Raw genomic sequence first — 25,157 nt, forward strand, 5'->3', positions numbered from 1 at the left:
AAATTAAATGACACTATATAAAATATATTTAAGAGAAGCAGATATCCTAGAAGTGGTAAATACTTCAATTGTTAAGCCCTGCTGTTAAGCCTATTCATTTTAAAATCAATAAATCTTTTTTGTTAATTAATTTAATGTCTGTAATCAACATTTTCACTCTAAAAATATTGGGCTGTTTTAACCCAATGTTGGCTGAAATATGGACAAACCCAACCATTGGGTTAAAGAGTGTAATTTTAATGTTCATAAAAAAATGAACAAAATTTTTGGTAAAAACTGAACCTAAACAAATTCTTGAATTCAAATGGAAAATTTGACTAAATTAGTCAAATTTAGTCTAGTCTCTGGGCACATTATAGTGCAAAGACAACCCGCATAAAAATAATCAATTATAATAAATAGAAGCTAATTAACAATGCTGGTATTACTTGACCTTAGTGCAAAATTCGTCTATCATACAATAGATAAGACTAGAGAAATTTCTGGGACGGTCCTCAATTGATTTAGGTTTTACCATAAGTTGAAGTGAACATCCATCACACATGGAATCTCACAAGGCTCTATTAATGGACCACTCCTAATTACCCTGTAATGCTTTCCCTGAGCCAAATAATCATAAAAAGACAAATAAGCCTATTAGGATATTAAAATATATGATCTCTAAAAGATATTCTGCTTTCTGTCAACACTTGGAGAAACTTGTTCATGCCTTGTTCATGCTTTTCACTGTAATGGTCCCACTGGTCTTCCCAGCTGTAACTTATTCAGCATGCCCATGCCAGGATTCTGACCAGAAAATCAGAGCACATCACAACTGTCCTCAGATTTTTACCGTGGCATCCTGCAATTGTTAGAATACATTTTAAAGTTCTATTAGGAGTAATACTTTAAAGTAAATCACTTGATTATGAATCAATTAATTACGGTGGCTGAAAGAGCTTATTTATTGTGCTGCAATTTAAGAAAACACATGCAATTACAAAAAACGCCAGCAATTCAAGAAAAGATCTTCATCAGTTTGACAGCACGCATGCTGAAAATCCTCACAACGCATACACATTAAAAAAATTTGCTGCACTTTCCCACAACGCAAACAGATTAAAGAGCCCATATTATGGGTTTTTGAAAATGCCCTTCCATGTAGTGTGTAACACAGCTCTAAGTGAAGTGAAATATCCAGCTAAGGCTTAAATCTGTAAGTGTACAGTGTTTAAAACTATTGATTCATCTATAAAAGAGTCGACTCATAGTGCTTCAAACGAGTCGTCTTGATAACGAGTCATTAGGTGTTTCGCGATGACGCAGCTACGAAACACAAGTAGTTGGGCGCGCAAACCAGGGAGATTTGAAACCTGCGGCCCCGCCCACTAACAGAAAAAAAGTCTCACACACACACACAGACAGACACCGGTCGAATGAAGTCACGCTGTGCAGATGGATATTATTGAGTCTAATTAAAGAGGAAACCTCAGCATTATAGCCCAGCCTTGAGCAGTTCTGAGTGCTTCTGAAAACTATATGCTTTCAAAGAAGACTTCTTCAGTTTGTTAAAGGAAGGATCAGTAAAGACTGTCAGAACATGGATCAGTGCATCATGAATCAGTTTCTACCCCCATTTCACCAGTGTAAGTACGTGCGATTAAAACTGTTGCCTCGTTTGCTCTAGCTTGCAAATTCTGTATTTAGTTGTGTTTTGTTACTTGTAACTGCGTGTGCTGTATCAGGTTAACTCTTTATATTCTCATATCGCGTGTAAAGCCACGTTGAAAACGCGACGCGTGCCGCTTTGATTACGGATCGTCAGCTGTTTACACACATGCAACGGTCAAGTTTCAAAATATTTCAGCTCAGGTTCGAGGTGAGGTGTCTAAATTGCACCCAGCAAGCTGAACTGGCGCTCTAGGCGTGTGTGTCTGTCCTCGGGTAGGAGTAATGTGTGTGTGTGTGTGTGTCTCCTCGTGTGTGTAACGCACGGGTATTCGCGGATATAACTGAGCGCCGCGCCCTCTCAGTTCAGCCGCTCCTCTATGGACGCGCCGGCCCTGTGTGTGTATGGTGTGTGTGTGTGTGTCTCCTCGTGTGTGTAACGCACGGGTATTCGCGGATATAACTGAGCGCCGCGCAGCGCCCTCTCAATTCAGCCGCTCCTTTATGGACGCGCCGGCCCTGTGTGTATGTCTCCTCGTGTGTGTAACGCACGGGTATTCGTGGATATAACTGAGCGCCACGCCCTCTCAATTCAGCCAATATGGACGCGCCGGCCCTGTGTGTGTGTGTGTGTGTCTCCTCGTGTGTGTAACGCACGGGTATGGCGAGTGTACTCGCGGATATAACTGAGCGCCGCGCCCTCTCTATTCAGCCGCTCCTCTATGGACGCGCAGGCCCTGTGTGTGTGTGTGTGTGTGTGAAAAGAGCTTGGAGACTGTGACAGGCTAGATCTCCTCGCCAGTTCTTGGACTTTTTGCTCAATAAAATATTTAGTCGTCAGTATTTTCTAGTCCATCGTCTGTGTTTACGTTCACCCACTGGCAGCCAAAATCCACTATGAAGCGTGTGTGCACTGTGACTACTTTTACATTGTAGATTAGCAGCTGGGCATTTCACTCTATCTCGCGCTGAAGCCTGTCAGTGTCGACCAATCGCAGCAGGCTGTCATCGGTCCAATCAGCGCAGATTAGCTTCGCGCTAAGGAGGGGTTTGGGAACAAATGAATCGCTGAACGATTCATATGGGAGTCGCTGGGATAATTAGGTAAAAATAAATGCAGATTATAAGACCATGAAAGTGTTTTTTGACCTTGCATGCATATTAGACTGTTGTTGGAGACCCTTACAACCTAAATATGACCCTATTTCATGTATAATATGGGCTCTTTAATGAAACGAGCTGCATTTTCTCACAACCCAAAAAGAACGCAACACAACGCAAATGTTTCAAGTGGACCCAAAAATGAGAGGGACTATTGCTCAGTGAAGTTGTAGGTGATCTTTGAAAGGTGAGGTTTTTGGTTTGTTTATTTTAACATCCCAATTTCTGTGTCTTTAGTATTTATCAGCCTAAATAACCATAGCTTAAATAGCGGAGTCCGTCACGTTTTAGGGTCTCCTTAAAACATTTCCAATGTGTTGTCAAAAAATGCAGTTTTCATAAAATGTTTGTGTTGTGAGAAAATTCAGCACGTTTTCGTAAAATGTTTGCATTGTGTGAAAATTCAGAGCGTTTTTTGAAAATGTGTTTGCGTTGGTACGATTTCCAGCATGTGTGTTGTCAAACTGATGAAGATCTTTTCTCAATTTGCTAGCGTTTTTTGTAATCGGATTTGTTTTCAGATATGCAACTTTTTGTAAGGGTACATTTTGGAAAAGGGAGACATACATGATCTGAAAGCTGAATGAATAATGCTGAACAAGCAATATTTGATTGAAATACACCTATTATAAATCTGTAATCAGAGGGTGCCAACAAATCTAAATATTGAGAAAAATCACCTTTAAAATAGTCCAAATTAAGATTTTAGCATCTTATTTTGCTAAATAAAAATTGAGTTATGATATATCTACAGTAGGAAATGTACAAACTAATAATGGAACATAAGTTTAACTTAATATTCTAATGCTTTCAGCATAAAATCAAAGCAATCCTTTTGACCGATGCAATACTTTTGGCAAAAATATACTTATGCAGCATAAGACTGGTTTTGTGGTCCAGGGTCACATATGTGCACTAAAAGTCCCCTCAGATCATTAGAATCAGCTCAGTTTGAAATAGCAAGCTGAGTTTACTTTTAGCTCCTATGCCACCCACAGCTGGAATCATTCATAAATGAATAAACATCCGTGCTAACTACTGTACTCTCAGTGAATTTGCTCAAAATAACGCAATAACAGCCCATTTTCAACTTTTTCGTGAAATATTTGTGTCCTAGTAGTGTTTTTAGCAACGTGGGACATATCAACACCTTTAAAAATGTGTTTGGTGTTTTGTGACTATTTAACATCATTTTACTGAGATGATGTCTTGCATTCACAAACAATAAAGGCCACAGCGCTGCAATCCATCAGAATTTGTTTTCCCACCATTGTATTTTTATCCCCCTATGACAAAGTGCCATCAAGAGCACAGAGCTTCGAGGTCTGGTTCATTCAGGTTTGAGAGGTCAGATCCTCACAGAGAAGAAAATCTCTCTGGAAACACTGCCGTCTGCCAATTAGTGCAGTGACTCTGGCCCTGCGGAGGAATGTTAAGCCTCGCTGGATGTCACTGAGCACATACACAAGCCCACAAAACAGCCGAGACCTATTCACATTACAGGACAGGACAGGTCCAGAGATCAAATGCGGACAGTGCTGTGATGCTGGGATTATCACAAGAGCCTCGACCCAAAGAGAGTATTTGTGGTGTTAAGAGCGCTTGCAGCAGGCAGAGGGATTTTTACATCACATTGTTCAATTCAGTGGTAATTTTGACAGCAAATTTTGATTTAGTTTTAGTCTTTTGACTAAAATTCCTTTTTAATTTTAGTCATATTTTAGTCTCCTGAATACTTTTAGTTTTAGTCTATTTTTAGTCGACTAAATCTACTCTAGATTTTATTGACTAAAATATATTTGGTTTAATTTAAATGTAATTTGATTAAAATATTGTAAACTTATATGGAATATGGAATATATCTTTTCCTGCACGATTCTACCACTTTGGTCTTGTTTTGGTGGCAGAGTCCAGACACTAGTGCTCTCTTGTCTTGTATGTTGTGCTTGGCTCGAGTTTTCTCGGGTCCAGCACTCTTATTCTGTTCTTGTCTTCGTCTTTTGTATGAGCGCCATCTTGGCCGCGCTTGGGATGCATGCTCAGGATGCATGGTCTCATCCTGGTGTTTGTGTTTGTTCTGTCTGCAGCATGCTGTTTCATTCTTAGTGTTTCAGTCTCGTCGGTTTCGGTTGGCACTGGGATAAAAAATACACGTTGCACGGTGAGTGTTTTTATTTACAGTGTTCTTGTGTCTTGCATTCTGTCTACTGTGGATCAGTTACTTTTCAAATGTGTGTGTATGCGTCACATCACAAGAGTAATTCTGACTGGATACTTTCCAAAATACATCCTTCAATCACATTCTCGCCTCGTTTTTATTATTCAATGAAAATGTCAGTATATTTTTTATTATAGTTGTCATCATCATCACTTATTTTTTATTTAGTTTTCATCGGTAAAAACTTCGTCACGAAAATTATGATGAAAAATTTTTGCCAATGAAATTAACACTGGTTCATATATATATATATATATATATATATATATATATATATATATATATATATATATATATATATATATATATATATATATATATATATATATATATATATATATATATATACACACACATATACATATATATATATACACACATATACATATATATATATATACACACATATACATATATATATATACACACATATACATATATATATATATACATATACATATATATACATACATATATATACATATACATATATATATATATACATATACATATACATATATATACATATACATATATACACACATACACATGGCAAAATTTGTTTAAAAAACAAAGAAATTTCAAAAAGACATATGCCAGCTACCAATAGCAGTTATTACCACACTTTCCCAGTTAATTGATCATTTAAGAATGGCATGACATTGTTTGTTTGTATTTCAAGTTTTCTAAAATGTTGTTTAAAGATACAAATAAGGATTTTTTAATTAAAAATGCACTAATTTGCATATATTTTCTTACTCTTTTTGCCTTAAAAGACAAAAAAAAGAGCATATTGGTTGTAAAAGTCCTGTTCTATTGATAGCTTTTACTTCTCTTGCCGAAGATCATGACCAGCACATCCAATCACGAGTCACTTCCTTTACAAGAACACAGTTATTGAAGACGCCTGTGAGGAGACACCATCCATCACCAGACTTCAATGAAGCACAAATTTACATGGCGCCACCATTAAAAACAAGAGCAGGAATGAAGGTTGTCCATTGTTTGAGAGTAGTAAATGCCACTCAGGAAATGAAGGTTGTTTTTGTGCTACTCCTATAACTTAAAAGTCACTCTTATGACCCAATGCATCAATGGATAATCCAATAATTGATTAATTCAATCATGTCAATTTTCTTTTGAATTAATAGGCACGAGGGGGCTTTCCAGTAAGGCCTAAATGACTTCTCTTTAAATTTCAGTGACATTATACTGAAGGGAATATACTGGGTAAGAAATCCTTTATATTACTTTTAGAGAAAATGATACAGCAGTGTTATTTATTATGAAGTAGCTACTGTAGATTTTAATGCAAATGACAAATTGATAAATAACAGTAAACGTACAGTTGAAATCAGAATTATTAAACCCCCTTTGAATTTGTTTTCCTTTTTTAAATATTTACCAAATGATGTTTAACAGAGCAAGGAAATTTTCACAGTATGTTTGATAATCTTTTTTCTTCTGGAGAAAGTCTTTGTTTTATTTCGGCTAGAATAAAAGCAGTTTTTAATTTTTTATAATCCATTTTAAGGATTATGAACCTGATGATGGTCCTCAGTTTGGTCAGTTATGATATGATGCCTGCAGTGGAAGCTGAATACTCTCTAAAGGTGTGCATATGATTAATGTTATGTTGTTATTGCTTGATAATTTGACATTAATTATTAGTTATTATTAATTATTATTAACAATTTAAATCATGTTTTTTAGTATATCTAACATTTTAAAGTTTAGTATGATTCATCTGGAAATTTTGAACAGATTAATAATGCTAATCGTTGCACTTTAACGTATAATAACTTACTTTTTAGCTAATCGTGAAGTCTTCTGGTCTGCTAGCCTGCTCACTGTAATGCACGTGGATGAGCTTTGCACAGAGTGACTGGGCTCTGAATACTAAAGACACAGGCGGTGTGGATGAGCACAGCGCCGCTGATACTGTTTTCCTCAATGGGAGACAAATGACTCTCCAAAGACGTAAAGTGACAGACTCTAACTCCACGCCTAATAAAACCAGAACAAAGACAGCCAGCAGCCAGAGCAAACAGCACACACGACGCTCACACACGCAAATGATGGTTTTCATGTTTATTGGGGACTTCCCATAGACGTGAGGATTTTTTATTGTTACTGTGCAGACTGAATATTGTGCCGTTTTATTCACGAGGACCAAAAAATGCCCCCAGAAGGTCAAAAATTAATGGTATTACGGTACTTGAGATGACATTTGGTCTTCACAGCGTAGTGAATATGAGGATTACACATGCCCGCACACACTCACTTACTCACGCACACACACACATACACACGACAGACAGACACATCCTTTAACTTCATGAGTAACAGAACCCAAATCTCATTTCCTCTGCAGCGGTTTTGGAGGAATAGCCATATGTCATGTTTGGTCTGGAGAAAGAAAAAGCCTCATTATTCCAGACAGCAGTGATATTAATGGTCTTCAGCTTTGTGTCCCACACCGAGATCCTCTTGGGAATGTTTTTATTGTTCTCAGAGCTCCGGCAGGGGGGAGCTGCTCTTTTGTACTGCTCGAGGTTCAGCTTCCTGCTCCAAACTCTAACCTGAGCATCTCGTGTGAAAAGACAGAGCTGTTCTCAGATCAGCGGGGAAGTGATCTTGAAAACACAGCCCCGCTGCTCGTGTACAAAAAGCACAGCGGTGTGCTATAGAGTAAAGAGATGATGAACCGTTTACACACTTAATCAAGCCGATGAAAGTAAACAAGACTATTTATCATAACTCACTTCTTCATGAGAAGCAGCACTGCCTCACTGTAAGGGTTGAAGATAAATTATTGCTGTCCAGCTTTTCCATTTCATTAGTTGTGTTGACTAATACAGTATTAAAAATGTCCTGTTAATTGTATTTATTTTAAAGGCATGCCTACTGAAATAAACAGCTTAAACCAGCCTACGCCGGTTGGCTGGACTTAGCTGGTCAGCCAGGCTGGTTTTAAAGGGGTTTTGGCCACTTCCAGGCTGGTTTCCAGCCATTTCCAGCCTGGCCTTAGCTGGTCTGGCTGGGAGATGACCAGCTAAAACCAGCTTGACCAGCTTAGCCAGCCTGGGAGTCCAGCCAAAACCAGCTATGTTCAGCTTAAACAGTATGTAATTTTTGCCACTAGAGGGCACGTATTCGCAACAAACAAGGGCTGTGTCCAAAATCGCCTACTACTCAGCAGGTACTGGATTTGAATTTAAATTGGACTACTCGACCGTTAGAAAAGTATGTTCTTAGTATGAATGTGAGCAGTATGAATAAAACTCAGACGTACTACATCCACCATGTTGTCATCACCACGTGACCTACCTGCGTCAGTTGTATCGTTTCACTCCCATTCATGTTTTTTTTTTCGCGGTGCATCATGGGACTGCATAGCACCCATTGGATACGCACTTCAGAATCTCACCGGAAGTAGTAGATCATCTGGGTACTTCTTGCATACTGTTTTTCAAATTCTATGAATTCTGACGCACTATTTGGCTTACATGCTGGTTTTAGCATACTATACAGAATGGAAGTATGCGATTTCGGACGAAGCTATTTTATGATGCAGTGACTGAGTGTGGAATCATGGGAGTTGTGGTCTTCATTATATCCTATACGGGACTGGTGCAGCAATAATTTTCATAGAAGAGCTAAAGTATTCAGAACTTTTTATCATGGTAATATGAAGCAGAGTATGGCTGAAAGCTGTCGAAGCAAACTGCTAAAGAATTATTGATCATAGATGAGTGGGAAACAGCATGTAAGCAGCAGAGCTTTTATATGCCACATTCCACAACTTCCAGTTCTTCTGGTCACGGTCACACGGAGAAGAAGCCGAGCTGTTTTATCTTACTGTAAGTGTCTCTGGTGTTTGCCTGTTTTCTATAAAACCAAACTGAAATCGAGCGCGTGTAATTTTATTAGCATTACTACACAGTCCATGTCACTAGATAAAAACTTTTTATTTCACTTCTCTTTGAAACCGTTGTGATAATTTAACATAAGTCAGCAACATAACACTGTTCTAGTATTTTTGTTCTAATAAAAAAAATAACTTGGCTTTATTATACAACTCAAAATTTGCTATTTTAAGGACAAAACATAAATGTGATTTACTTTACATTTTAAAAGTGAATAAAACAGTGGCATATTTTTTCTTTCATATTGCGATCTAAATCTGGGTCAATCTGATGATAATAATATTAAAATATAATGTAATGTTTTACCGGCAGCTAACTCTCACACAGTCACTCACTAAAGTTAAGCAGGGCTGTCCCCAGTCAGCACCTGGATTAAAGACCACATGGGAAAGCTAGGTTGCTGCTGGACGTGGTGTTAGTGAGACCAGCAGGGGGCACTAAACCTGCGGTCTGTGTGGGTCCTAACGCTCCAGTATATTGATGGAGACTCTATACTGCTCAGTGAGTGCCACCTTTCATATGAGATGTTAAACCAAAGTCCCGACTCTGTGGTTGTTAAAAATCCCAGGATGTCCTTCGAAAAAAAGTAGGGGTTTAACCCTATTATCCTGGCCAAATTATCCACTGGCTTCTGTCCACCATGGCCTCCTAACCATCCCCATATTATAATTGGCTTCATCACTGTCTCCTCTCCGCCAATCAGATGGTGTGTGGTGTGCGGTTTGGCGCAATATGGCTGTCATTCAGGTGGATACTGCACACTGGTGGTGGATGAGGAGATTCACCGCAAAAGTGTGTAAAGCGCTCTGAGTGTCCAGCGATATATAAAAATGTAAGAAATTATGTTTGATTGATGCTAATTTGCCAAATATGATCTTGCTGTCATTGGTAAAACAATACTGGGATATAAGCAAACTAAATGACTGAAGAAATATGGCATTTGTCACCAGAGAGTCTGCCATTTCATCTATATTTATGTATGTATTACATGTTCAGTCTCTAGGCATGACAACAAAAGAGCATTGGCAAGACTTGTGGAGGATTGTGTCTTCAGATCAGCCTATTATTGCAGTAAGATCAAAAACATGCTTTTAGAAAAAACACAGGGTCCATTTTCATTTCATGCTTGCTTGACTTTGAAGTAAAATGACACATTACAATTCAAGTAATTTTTAATTTATTAAATAACGTCTCAAGTTTTCTCAAGTCAAAACAAAATAACCTTAACATATCCTTAATTTATTAATTAGTGCTTTACGTGAGGCAGATTCATGTTCTCAAAGCACTGACATTTATGCAGCAATCCAGACTTCTTTTAAAGCCAACTTTGTTTAGCCAACTAGAACAACCCATCTCGCGTCCTCTCATTGATGCGCTTGGCCTGTGTGACAGAATCTGGGAGCAAAGCCACAGGACGTCCCACACAGACACTTCCAATGCTCAGCGTAAGCCTCAATTTGCTCAATACAAATCCACTGAGGCAGCACAAGTGAAATCCACTGCTTCTGCTGCTAAATGCTATGTCTGTTTTTCTGTCCTATTTAGCTCCACATTAGTAAGCAGTAAGCTGTAGCAGATTTCCATTGTCAGACTTTTGTGACAGGGCTTACTCCTGTAGAAACAGTTTCTCCACCACTGGAGAAGTTACAGTTTTGCTGGTTAGCACCATACACTGCAAAAAAGATGGATGATGCATCTCCACTTCCTTTCACTGTCGATAATGAAAGATAAAACATCCCAGTTTGGCCACTGTCATCTTTTGGATTTGGAGCCAGAGTCTGCATATGAATTATTTCAATGATTTTGATAAGTAGAGGATTTAGGCATGGACAATATGGGCAATCGCCCAGGGCGGCATCTTGCTGGGGGCGGCACAGCGAGACGATGCAAACAAACAAACAAACAAACAAACAAACAAACAAACGAAAAAAAACATGCCCCAGTAAAAATCAACTGTGCCCCAGTAAAAGATTTGAGATACAATTTACTTGATTTACCTTATTCAATTTACTTTGCTATTTATTTGCCTGCTAGAGCTTTGTGTCTAGCAACACCCCTGAGTTTGGCTTACTTTAATAGGCGTAATGACAATATAATTGATGACTTTGCAGCAAAAAATGGCAAGAAATGTCCAGATGTAGTGAAATATTAGTAAAAAATTAGTAAATTGTTTGTTTGTTTGTATGCTGTTTGAATTGTTTGTTTGAGATCATTACATGTGTTCCAATGGGAGTAACAAAAATGTAACCACATAGCGTCTCCTTTATTTTTCAGGGGAGGAGGGTGTACTGTATATGGGGTGGTTCGCCCAGGGTGACGTTTAAACTATAACCGCTACTGATTTTGATTATTTAACCGAGTCCAACTGTTTTTGGAGGATTTTAAAAAGTTTCAAATTGAACTGAAGTGCAAGGTATACTCCATTTGTTGTTTTTTTTACTCGACACATGAGCGCTAAAATATTCAAACTAGTACAGTGTCTGTGCGTTTTCTGGCAAAAAGAGCAATTAAAAATGTCTTTGAGCCTGGTTCAGTATTGGTACGTAATATAAAATTCCAAATGTAAGTAGAGCAAAAACAATTCTATGGGCACGTTGGGCTAAAGGTGGCATGGTGGCTAAGTGGTTGTCATGATTGCCTCACAGCAAGAAGAATCAGTCTCTGCTTGTACAGTGATATTTCTGTGACACTGAATTTCGATGATGAAACCTTAGCTTAAAAAAAAAGCATACTTTGAATTTAGATAAACCAGCCTGGGCGCACTCAAAATACTGTCAAACTCACTGTTCACGAACGTAAATAAGGATGTTTTGGCCTTCATATTACAGATCCACTAGACCTTATACTAATGGTGCCATATGGAGCCACTGCCTTGATGTGATTTCCCTGCAACTCCATTTGATTAGTAAACTGTTCAGTCACCTCTGAGCCCATAATCAAGATGGTGAATTTCTGGTGAACGTTCTGACCACATGTCCAGTCCTGCAACATCCTGCTGATGGATAGCGTTCTCCAGCATGATATTGCTGTGGCCTTGAAGAATCATCCATCTGTAACGATATTCCAGTGTGGATGACATACCCTTTGTCTGTTTATCAGCAGCGAGCAGCTTCGGGATCAGAGCGGCATGAGTCCAGAGAGAGCGGGAATTAGGAGGATCACTGAATGCCAGCTCCTGAAAGTGGCTGATGCAGAGCTGTGGGTTCGTCTCTGAGCAAACACTGCATTGGTGTAATTGGTTGGCAGCTCTACGTTACAAACCATGCCCTCACAGCAAGATACACACTCCTGCAGGATAAAATCAGATTCCATTTAGCTTTTTTCTTCTCTGTTTAAAAAAACAGCAGGTTAATTTGGTTAGATGTGTTTCTGGTTAGAATGGCTGCTGGTATGAGATGATTTTTAGCTTGTCATGAGTTGGTTTAATTCTGTATTTGGTTGGTTTAATGGCGAGTTCACAGTGGATGATTTTCAAAAACTGGTGTCGCCATTGTTTTACACTGCAAGTGTCTTGAGGTAGTAATCAGTTGCTGCAGTGTTTACATTGTGTGACAGATCCGCGTTAAGATGATACATACTGTACTGCGTGACTTTACATTAGGAAGAATCACAGACAACTCTCTCTGACACGCAAACTAAGTTTCACATTCAAGTGCATGCGAGCAGTGATATGGAAATAATGTAATGAAGCTCTCGCTGGAATTGGTATCCAGTTGTGGTAGAGTTCAAACAAAGCATCAAAAAGAAATGGGTGCTCCTCTTAAAGTTTTTCCAAACTTTTCTCCATTTCTTGGGTTCAAATAGGACAGATAATGAGCCTCTCGATGTTTCTTGATATTGTTTCTTGATAACACCTTACTCAGCACTCATAGCAGGACATTGAACCGCCATATTTAGCATATCGAATACTTCATTGGCGTCATCGACAGGTAGGTGTTTCTCGCTGAACATGGGTTTGACAATTCATACTGTGTGACTGTCACTCATGTGAACAAGCTCCAGTTTACCATGTTCAGGAGTTTATCGTACAGTGTGAACTCCTAGCTGGTCATATGTTGGTCCTATGCAAATAACAGGAACAGCACAGCTTAAACCAGCTAACAACCACCTTAAACCAGCTCATGATTAGCATCAAAACATACCTAACCAGCATATGCTGGTTTATTAAACATGATTTACTAAGGCCCTGTTTACCACTGGTATTAAGATGTGATTTTGAATATTTGTTTACAAGTGGACAACGCTAAATACTGTGTGTAAATGGCATCTAAAACTATTTTCACTTGACTACTTCCAGAACTGATGGAAATCTGATCAAGTTACTTTCATAGTACAAACTTTAATGTGGTCAAATGCATTCAAACAGATAAAAAAACAACATCATCTAGACCAGGGGTGGGAAAACTCGGTCCTGGAGGGCCGGTGTCCTGCACAGTTTAGCTTCAACTCTAATCAAACACACCTGAACATGCTAATCAATGTCTGCAAGATCACTAATTATCTATAAGCAGGTGTGTTTGATCAGAGCTGGAGCTAAACTGTGCAGGACACCGGCCCTCCAGGACCGAGTTTGCCCACCCCCTGATCTAGACTCATCTACTATCCTCATTTCAACATTTCACAACATAATAAAAACCCCACAGCTTTTGGTGTAGTTTTCCAATTATCAAAGCAGAAACAAAACTTGCTGCTTGCTGTTTTCTATTGTTTCCTATCAAGTTTGTATGTAAATCGCGTGGGCTAATAACACAATATTAGACAAGAGATCAGGTAAAAGTACATACATTCACCATTCATAGACCCACCGCTCAAAGAAATCAGGAATGGTGGACACAATAGACATTAAAACAGGTGTAAACAGTCCCTCAACTACTTGTGATTCAATTGAGCAAGATATATCTTAATGGCAAGTGTAACAGGGCCTAAGAGTGGACTAGTGGATACTCACATGGTGTGTATTTTTGTGATGTCTACAACCTGCTAATCTGCATTCATCACGAACAGCACATCTTTTGGTAACAAATTTTGTTTTCCCCTGATGGTTGAAGTGATGAATAGTCATACAGTACTGGGTGTCTATAAATAAAGGACAGGAAATGTAATACTTCACAAAGTGCCTGGACAAGCATGTTAAATTAACAAGAGATAGCTGAAGGTCTGAGAGTGCTTGAGGTTTGTGTTGTGTAAACTCACTCTGAGGACACCACACATCTTCTGCCCAGCGGTTGCAGCTGTAGTTGTCTGAGGCCTGTTCACATGTGAAGCACTTGAAACTTTTCGGGTATGGAGTGGCTGTACAGACGTAAATACTGCGTCAGAGCTACACAGTAACTGGAAGTTATGATAACATTATTCATAATAATAATTAATAGTAATGGTATAGAATAACAGATCATTGGTTAATTGACACTATCATTCAAATATTTTAAGGGTGATGAGATTTTATTCTCATATAGGAATCTGATGGAAATTCATGCAAATTACATACAGTAAATGATCATACCCTGTGAAAATCTATACCATTACTCACATTACACCCTGCTTTCAAAAGACCTCCCAGATAAAGTTATAGAAAGACTCAGGTTATGAGAAGGCTGGATTTCAAAGGCATTTGGAATGTGATTTGATTTCAGGCTGTATGAAGAAGTAATTCTTTCAAAGGGGTATGATGATTTTTCATAGGTACTGTATATGTCATACAAGTTCCTGTTTGGATTTTGCATATATACATTGTATGACATCTGCATACGCAACATATATTTTTAAAATATTGCAAAAAATGGCAGATTGCATATTTATTTTCTTCAACCATTAGAATTACAAATATGTAGAGTACATACAGTGCTCAGCATAGCTGTGTACAGCCCATTTTGAAACTGAATATTTGTATCCATTTCTCAGTGAATATTGGCAATGTATTTTGGTGCATTTAAACAAAACAGATTCATTAAACAGATATATTTATTAAAACAATATTTTAGTCACCAAACATAGTTTAAATTGAAAGATAAAACAATTAAATTCAAGCAAAATATTGCAAAAACCAAACAAATTAATTTTCAATGTTTTTGCTTCTCTTGATTTTTCCTCTTTTTTTTAAATTTGTATTTAATATTTTTCTATAACATGTAAATTTGGCTGTACTAGTTTTTGGATCGTTATCGTAAGTTATTTTGTTAGATAAGCTCTAGATTTGGCTTCAGTATTGACTAATCTAATGTATATGCACAAATATAATATTGTATAGCCTCCTATTAAAGATCAGAATTTAAAAGATAGATTTGTGAGGGGTGTAATTATATATGCTGAGCACTGTATATGGTAAAATATATTAGATATCATTTTATATATAAGATATTAATTTAATTTCCATATGAGTCTGTTTTTAAAAGATGTCGACTGCATACCAAGACTATATTTAGCATATCAAATATTTCATTGGCGTCAGCGACAGGTTGGTGATTCTCACTGAACATGGGTTTGACAATTCACACTGTGTGACTGTCACTCATGTGAACAAGCTCCAGTTTACCATGTTCAGGCATTTGTCATACAGCGTGAACTCCTAGCTGGTCATATGTTGGTCCTATGCAAATAACAGGACCAGCACATGTCCAGCTTAAACCAGCTAAGAACCACCTTAAACCAGCTCATGATTAGCATCAAAACATACTTAACCAGCATATACTGGTTTATTAAACATGATTACTGTTATCGTTAGTAACTTTGTTAGATAAGCTCCAGATTTGGCTTCAGTATTGACTAATCTAATGTATATGCACAAATATAATATTGTATACCCTCCTATTAAAGATCTGAATTTAAAAGAGAGATTAGTGAGGGGTGTACTTATATATGCTGAGCACTGTATATGGTAAAATATATTAGATATAATTTTTTATATAAGATATTTTTAAAAGATGTCGATTGCATACCAAGACCATATTTAATTGATCAGAAATAAAGTGAAACCATAAATATTATTACAACAGTAAAATAATTATTAACAGTTTTATATTGGAATACATTTTAAGTGTGTTTTATTCAAAGCTGGGTTTTCAGCATCATTATTCATTACAGCATCATTTCAGTGTCGTGATCCTTCAGAAATCAGATTAACTTGCTGATTTGGTGCTCAATTATTAACGTTGAAAACATTTTTCTGGAAATCAAGACATTTTTCATGCATTTATTTAAGCTTATTTGTAAAGCCTGTAGCTGCGGACCTCAATTTTCTGAATAATAGTGTACATTCAAATAAAATAATACATTTGACAGAAATAAACACACTTACCTTCTATAGCAGGCCTGAGATTGTAGAAATCAATGTTCTCACTTGTTACCAAATCAACAAGAAGCAGGACAAGAACAGAGCCAAAGAGCAGATCTGTCGCCATGTTTGAAATGCTGTTAGTGACACCTAAAATAAAAAAGATCAACGACATGTTAAAGCCTCAGAAAATGCGTGTATATATTGTTATGTACTCGGTGGGTGACTGCCACAAACAGGCACAGGACTGTTTGGTGAAATGAAATCATTTAGTAAGTGGTGTGAATTTTATTTCACAGACTGATTGATTCACTTCATAAGACCTCAATGTATTGTCAGGAGGTATTAATGTGGTTTTCTCTCTCTGTCAAAGTGCTGATGATAGTCGTTGATTTGCATTTTATGTATCAGAGGAGCACAGATTCAGCTAAAACTGGACTGGAATTGACAGAAAAAAAAATGAGTGAACTGTGTTCTTATTAGATTAATAACAAATGCCTGAATAACAGAACACAACTGTAAGTAATGGCCTATAGGTAAAGGCTCATATTCTACAAGTAAACTAAGCACTACAACCTATACATTTGAATCTAAATTGTATTCATTTCATCCATTATTCAATTTACCGAATGCGCTGGAGACAGTAGTACGTCTATTAGCATAAAGCCCTCAGGAACCCAAGTTAAAAGCATTTCATTTTTGCATAAAGCCATATAACTGATGACAAGGGACTAAAGCCTTCATCTACGTCTTCCTGGTGTCCACATATCGAAAAGGTCTACACCAGTCATTGGTCTACACCTGCCCCTGGCATTTTAAGAAGCAGTAAGGCACGCTGACCTCAAGGTTAATCATTAAGGCTGAACACATTAACATGGTCTAGTGCTTGTTTCTATCAGTGTTCAGTTACGCAGCATTGACAATCTCTGTGTGTGTAGAAACATTAGACTAGTGTGTTCACAAGTCATTTATTTCCTGAGGTTGACAGGTGCTGCTTACATGTAGATAATCATTTAGTTATTTATTAGTTTGTTTCGGTTGAATTTAAATGCAGAAAGCTGAACAATTACCATTTGAAAAACTGTAAAATAGTCAGACTATACTTCTTCAGACAATTGCTGATTCAGAAAAGCTAACTATTGTTTGAATTGAAATTAAAAGATATTCCACTTGATATGAATGTATGTAGTCACTATGAAATTCAAATAGAGGTTTTTTAAGAACGAAAAAGTGGCTACACTGACTAAAGGGCAGTTATCTTTTAATGATCCGTCATCGAACTTTTGTTTTGGATTGATCTATTTTAGACATTACTGTAAAATATTGTTTATAAGAGACGACACATATATTTCAATGGCATCCACAAACAGTGATTCTGCCACAGAAATTCGATGATGTCAAGGGGGTAATTTGATTGTTATCAAGGAACACGTGAAACAAGTTGGCATAACAATTCTCATTTCCAAGGCTGCATCCTCAGATTGATGTCGACTTCCAAGGTGATTCCTTCAAAGTCCACACAGTCTAGCCTACAGAGGATGGATCTTGTCACCTAGTAACCATAAAAGCTGCTGTTAATAAGCAATAATAAAAATCGTAATGACTTCCCAACTGAAAAGGCTGGAAAATGACCAGCTAAAACCAGCTTAACCAGCTTAGCCAGGCTGGGAGCCCAGCCAAAACCAGCTATGTCCAACTTAAACCAGGCAGGTCAAGCTGGTTTTAGCTGGATTTTGCTGGTCATTTTCCAGCTTGACCAGCTAAGACCAGGCTGGAAATGGCTGGAAACCAGCCTGGAAATGGCCAAAACCCCTCTAAAACCAGGCTGGTCAACCAGCTAAAACCAGCCAACCAGCCTAGGGTGGTTTAAGCTGGATTTTTCAGCAGGCTTTTCTCAAAGTGAATTAAAAAATTAAATTAAGCTTAAGCTGAAGGCAAAACAAGGTTTACAAAAACTGGAAATATATTTTCCTTTCATTCATACCTGTACACATAAGATGTAAACTGTCTATAAAATCAATTTTAGTAAGACATTTCATACTCTTGTTTTTTTGTTTGTTTTTTATTTACGTGTGTTTAGATATCCAAATAAAATAAAACCTAATTAATACTTTTAAAACCATAATCTAGAGTTTTATTTAAAAAATGTCCTGCCATTATCAGTGCGTAATGAATCTTGGGATGTTCGAGCCTGCCAAGGATCCACCTTTCATTACCTGGAACAAGGAAGGACACATTTGGAGGCTCCATTTGAAGGAACCTTTGATTTTTTAAAAAATGAGACGGTCATCGATGACACAGAACTCATCGAATGCATCCTTCAGAGGATGCAGCCTCTTAAATGAAATACAGCTTTTGTAGTCACAAACCCTCTAATCTCCCAATAATAAGATTATAACTTTACACTGGTATAAGTCATCAGCACAGATACTAGCCTCGAGGACAGTGCTTTGACATATATCGCTATTGCATTTCGGGCATCCTGAGTTTGAATCCTTACTGCACATCACAAACCAGTTTATCGGTGGAGAGGAGATAAAGTGATGAAGCCAACTGATAAACATGAGGATAGATATGAGACCATGATGGACAGAGGCTAGTGGGCAAGTTTAACCAGTATGCCAATGACACACTCCTACTCTTTTTAAAGGACATCCTGGGATTTTTAATGACCACAGAAGCCATTAAAAGGACCCTGGTTTAATATCAGGTAGCAGATAGGTTTAGCTATTAAGAAGGATTAGGAATGTAGAATAAGATCATGCAGAATGTGTACTTCACAAGTAGAAATAAACAGCCAATAGCATACTAATAGGCAGGTAAAAAGTCACTAGTTAAATGGTTAGTTCACTCAAAAATGAACATTTTGAAACCCACCGTCATGCTGTTCCAATCACCTGAAACCTTTGTTCATCTTTGGAACACAAATGAAGATATTTTGGATGAAATCTGAGAGCTCTCCCATGCACCATAGACAGCAATAGTTTAGAGACGTTCAAAGTCTAAAAAAGGAAACAAAATCATTGTGAAAATATTTCATGTGATCTCAGTAGTTCAACTGCAATCATATAAAGCTCAAACACTTATTTGTGCCCCAAATTTTGTTTGCCCATGTTCTGTGCATCCGATTAGAGAGCGCATTTACTACAGGCTTTAGGACGATTGCTGTGGAAAAGGTGAACAAAGTAATTTTGCACACAAAAGTGTTCTAGGAGCTTCAACGGATTGCAGTTGAACACTAAAGTCACATTGAAAGTTTTACCAATGTTTTTGGTAAACGTCTCTAGACCACTGCTGTCTATGGAGGATGAGGGAGCTCTTCAATTTAATCAAAAATATCTTCATTTATGTTCTACAGAAGAACAAAGATCATGGGGGATTGAAACAACATGAGGTTGAGTAATTGAAAATTGGTCCTTAAACTAAAATGCCAATTAAATATAATTACAGCCAATCTCTGGCTGAGTCGATTCACTCTCATGAAGCCTCAGTGTTTATTTGGGAGTACTTTTTTCCTACATCCGAGTACTTTTGTTGGCTGTTTTATGAGTACTTTAACTTTAGACATAATACTCAGTTCATAAATTATTATTTGAGTAGTTTATTGCTTACTTTTTAAAATGGAAGTAGGAATATTCAGGTGCAAGGCTATCTTAGCATAGCGGCTATTTGCATGCCACTGCTCCCCGAATAAACATGAATCTTGAAATCTTGAATCAGAATCAGTAAATCTTGAATCAAATCTTGAATCAGAAAAACTTAAAAACAATTTCTAAACAGAATCACCAAGTTTGCAACATAAACAAGTTTCCGTTTCATTTCTCACTTCATCAAGCTCTCAAGATCGGAAATCCACAGGCTCTACTTCATCTCAAGACAGCATATGTTTTTAAAGCAAACAGATGAGTGTCATTAATCTTGTGGCTGTGACATTTACTCCTGAGGGTCTCTAACTGAGTAAAGAGAGATCACACATATATAATGACTGACAGCACAACAGCAATCAGCTCCACTGACCCAAAGGTTAAAACACATACTGGGGCCTGCAGTCTGAAGCCTTACAGCCTCTAGCATACGTGCTCCGAGGTCACAGACCAGCCAGCAGACACGGAGAGCCTTAAAAGCAGTTCATTAAAAGTGAAGAGCGTAAAATGCTCATTTGCATGCATATTTCAAGTTGTCACATTTATGCTGAACATAAACCCACATTAACACACACTCACTCTTGACATTCTGAAAGCAGCAGGTCTTCAAGATCAAAACCAGTCTAGTTTGATGTTTAGATGCATTGTTTGAAGCCAGTAAATGTCTTTGGGTGGATTTAATGTGATGTAAATAAGCTGAAGAGGCCAGTGCTGTTTGACTGGTCTGAGAACTTCAGAGGCCTGTTGACTGCTTCAGTGATCTGCGAAAACCAAGACTTTTATCACAACTACACCTAAAGGAACAACTGCGAGAGTCAAACTGCTACTTAATTGATCCCTAAAACTCATTCACTTTGCTAATTCACTTGAACAAGCATCTAATATGTTAAATCTAAAATAACATGAAGTAAAAAACATACACAAACAGTTAAACAAAACATAAATGAATTTAAAAGTCAACGTATACCAAAACAACTTACCTTTTTATGTAAAAGCTAGGAGGTTTAACCCAGCAGACAGATTCCCTGAGAAAATATGCAATGATTCCTGTCTTGCCTGGGACTATCAAAGGAAAAGGAAAGAGAAAGCACACAAAGTCACTTCCATTTCAGCTCTCTCTCTTTCTCCCTCTCTCAACAACAGAAAAGAAATCAGCGACCCCAACCTCCTGACAACCCCCGCTTCTGATTGGACAGCAGGTGCATTGTGCGGGCGGAGCCTCTATCTATTGTGTGAAGCCAACAGTGTGGTGTCAAGCCAGTCTAGCCCATGTAATTAGCATTCACACAAACGCACTTAGCACACACAGCCATAGAGCCTCAACAAAGAGCGTGACACTCTGCTAGATTGCCTGTAGTGTCTTCAGCGCTCTGGATGATTGAATGCGGCATTGATTTTTGCTAAAGCTGTAGGGATCAATAACAGAAGCCTACTAATGATATGAAGAGCTTGATGGTCTTTGGAGGTGGAACAAAGTTAATTGCTTTATTGTTTATTCATGAGGATTATCCATGGACATAAAGCGTATTGTATATTTTATAAAAATAATACTTTATACTCATAAACAAATATGGTACTATGGTTAGGTTTTGTAAAACACATTTTGTGCTGTGAAAGATGTCTCTAAGCTCACCAAGGCTCTGTTTACTTCTAATTTTAAATAACTGTTTTCTATTTTTTATGTATTTTAAAATTGTGATTTATTCTGTAATGGCAAAGTGAGTTTTTTTTTTGTATCACAATCCTTTGAAAATCATTATAATATGCTTATTTAACACTTAAGAAACACTTCATATTCTTATTATTAATCTGTATAAATATTATACACTCACCGGCCAACTGTTTGTTAACACATTTCTAATCAGCAACATGTCAAACCTTGAGGCGGATAGGCTACAGCAGCGGAAGACCACATCGGGTTTTACTCCTGTCAGCTAAGAATTGGAAACTGAGGCTAGAATTAGCACAGGCTCACCAAAATTGGACAATAAAAGATTGGGAAAACGTTGCCTGGTCTGATGAGTCTCGATTTCTGCTTCAACAGTCGGATTGTAGGGTCAGAATTTGCGATCAACAACATGAAAGTATGGATCCATCCTGCCTTGTATTAACGGTTTAGGCTGGTGGTGGTGGTGTAATGGTGTGGGGGATATTTTCTTGGCACACTTTTGGCCCATTAGTACCACTTGAGCATTGTGTCAAGGCTACAGCCTACCTGAGTATTGTTACTGACCATGTCCATCCCTTTATGACTACAGTGTACCCATCTTCTGATGGCGACTTCCAGCAGGATAACGCACCATGTCCTAAAGCGCCAATCATCTCAGACTGGTTTCTTGAACATGACAATGAGTTTACTGTACTCAAATGGCCTCAACAGTCACCAGATCACAATCCAATAGAACACCTTTGGGATGTGGTGGAATGGGAGATTTGCATCATGGATGTGCAGCCGACAAATCTGTAGCTGCATGATCATGTCAATATGGACCAAAATTTCTGAGGAATATTTCCAGTACCTTGTTCAATCAATGCCATGTATTCAGGCAGTTCGGAAGGCAAACGGGGGTACAACCTGGTACTAAGGTGTACCTAATAAAGTGGCCGGTGAGTGTATATATCAATATGAATATTTAGTGGAAACTGATACTTTTTACAGTGTTCTTTAAAATAAAATTATGTAAAAAAAAAAAAAAAAAATCAAACAGTTTTTATTAGAAATATATTTTTTGACAATGTTTTACTATTTTTATTCGTTTCTGTTTTTATTCATTAAAACATTTTAACAGTAGTGTATTATAAACCACCTACTCTATTAAAACACAAAATAATTTAGGTTGTTTACAGGCAGTATTTGTATATGCCACGTACATATACAAAGAAGAATTTTTTTTTTTTTACACCATTGAACCTTTATGCAGGACATTTAGACTTGATTTCATTATTTATTATCTTTATACTCAGAATGAATAACAAATTGAATTATCCTTTATGTAATTTAGTTAGAGAGTGATTCAATTAGAAACATTTTCAACACAAGCGAATCTCCAATGTGACCTATAACTGTTAGCAGCAGCAATAGTACACTACATGTGGTATTTGTCAATGGAGAGCTGCCATTGAGAGGTGAGATAAACAGCCAGTGAAGTGAAGAAAACCCTGCTGACAGACAAATCACATCTAAATCACAGTAACAGCAGATACAGGAGGCGCAACTCACTCTCGAATGCTCAACGAGCAGCAAAAGAAAATGCTACGGCTAGTAAATTCATTCATTCATTCATTTTCTTTCAGCTTAGTCCCTTTATAAATCAGGGGTCATAAATCAATGGAATGAACCACCAACTTATCCAGCATAAGTTCTACGCAGCGGATGCCCTTCCAGCCACAACCCAACACTAGGAAACACCCATACACTCCTGCATTCACACACATACACATGCAAACTCCTCACAGAAATGTAAACTGACCCAGCCGGGGCTCGAACCAGTGACCTTCTTGCTGTGAGGCCATCGTGCTACCCACTGCGCCCACTAGTAAATTCATATACACTCTTCTAAACTTTGTATTAAATATAATATGGCTTTCCGCCAGGCCTCATAAAACGCACATGGGATATTAGTGAAATATGATACAGTATTGCTCATGTGATATCTTGAGGTCTAGCTGTCCCTCACGGCTGTCACAGTAAATATACAGCTGTGAAATCTTCAAGTCTTGTGTAAATATTGCACCGTTTTAGTTTTAGTGCATCCTTTGAGCTTTTATACAAGCCTGATGTGCTGACAGGGCTAGAATTACAGGAATGTTCCCAGACTAACCAGAGCTTTTAAAAATCCCTCAAATTAATGTTGGATCATCCCTTTGAATATCCAAATAAAATCTCAAATACATTCCTGAAAGTTTCACGACTGCCTTTTGGCAATAAGGGTTTGCTATTTCTTTCAAGTGAAGGTTTTACTCTCTTTATATCTATTTATTTCATGTGGTTAGAAAAAAAATAGTAAAATAGCATTTTGAACACATTCTGGTTGAGAATGCAAACTGGCCAGTGTGTCGCCTCCAGGGAAACTGTCTTCCACAGCTACTATTTCAAAACAATGAGGCTCAACAGGATTTGAAAGGAACGAATTATGTACAAATTGTCATGACTTCAGGGTTTGATTAGTTTTAAAACTACTTAATGCATTCATTTTTAAAATGCATTAAAAGTGCATTACTATCTTTTATTTATAGATAACATGCTTTGAAAAAGGATGCATATTGTATTAATATACTGAATTCAACCTTCAGCCTACACTATAAAAAGTAAAATTACCAGTGTCTGTTGATGATAAATCCTTTTCACAAAGAAACAGAGTTCATAGCAAGAAATTTAAAAAAATTCTGTTTATGATCTTCCAAAAAAATGTCAGTAAATAGCATCCAGATACAAGTAAAAGTAGAGGTTGACCGATCTATACTGTATTTTGCTGATACAAAGAGTTATGTTGGACTGCACTAGCAGATATCTGATTAAAATGAATACTGGGAAAAAACATTAAAATGTGCTAAAGTTACGGTAAATCGCACCCTGCAGGAACATGACGTCAACTTGGCGTCATATCGACGTTGTTCTCCAACGTACCCCAACGTCATGGGGATGTTGGAATTTATTTGGAAATGAAAATCAGGTTGACGTCAGAACCCAACATCAGGCCAACATCAATGTCCAACCTAAAATGAACCAAACATTAACATCTAATAATGTTACACCTTGACGTTGTGTGGACGTTATCACTATGGCATATATCAGACGCTGGATTTTGATCACTTCCAACACAACCTAACATCAACCAAATATCAATGTAATTTGATGTGGTTATTGGACGTCAAAATAACATTGTCCTTAGACGCTGGCTAGACATCAAATTTTGGTCACCTGATGTCATGACGTAAATCTAACCTAATATTAACGTCTTATGATGTTGTGTGCCTGATGGGAAGGTATGCATTGATAAGAAATGCAAACATGGAGAAGAAATGCAAAACAAACTCAGTGGTCATTTATTATAATCATTATTATTATTAAAATTTCAGACCATCAACAGATTAAAATGATTATAAATGTTCATGTCAAAAAATATATGTAGAAATACAACAATATTTCGATAAATAAAATAATAATGAAACAATTAAATATAATTAATCGTATCAAATTAATAGTATCAAGGAGACATCAATTTTTTTCGTATGTAAATATATCCAGTTGTTAACGTCATTTAATTTCAGTAATATTGGTTCATTAA

General features: G+C 37.3%; 1 protein-coding gene across 2 annotated transcripts in view; it reads right to left on the minus strand.

Annotated features, from left to right (window-relative positions):
* Positions 1-11,134: 11,134 nt before the first annotated feature.
* Positions 11,135-25,157, minus strand: part of lypd6b (LY6/PLAUR domain containing 6B) — a 40,747-nt gene continuing 26,724 nt past the window's right edge. Inside the window, exons 1-5 of one of the 2 annotated variants that reach the window (XM_056465346.1) lie at positions 20,850-20,973; positions 16,250-16,375; positions 14,149-14,247; positions 13,904-14,031; positions 11,135-12,243 (exon numbers count right to left, since the gene is read on the minus strand). In XM_056465346.1, the coding sequence (XP_056321321.1) occupies positions 12,073-12,243; positions 13,904-14,031; positions 14,149-14,247; positions 16,250-16,352 (501 nt within the window). In that variant the 5' untranslated portion in view covers positions 16,353-16,375; positions 20,850-20,973 and the 3' untranslated portion in view covers positions 11,135-12,072. Of the gene's footprint in view, positions 12,244-13,903; positions 14,032-14,148; positions 14,248-16,249; positions 16,376-20,849; positions 20,974-25,157 lie in introns of those variants that run through there. The other variant, XM_056465345.1, reaches the window with a different exon arrangement.

The sequence above is a fragment of the Danio aesculapii genome, chromosome 9, assembly GCF_903798145.1.
Source record: "Danio aesculapii chromosome 9, fDanAes4.1, whole genome shotgun sequence".
NCBI lineage: Eukaryota > Metazoa > Chordata > Actinopteri > Cypriniformes > Danionidae > Danio > Danio aesculapii.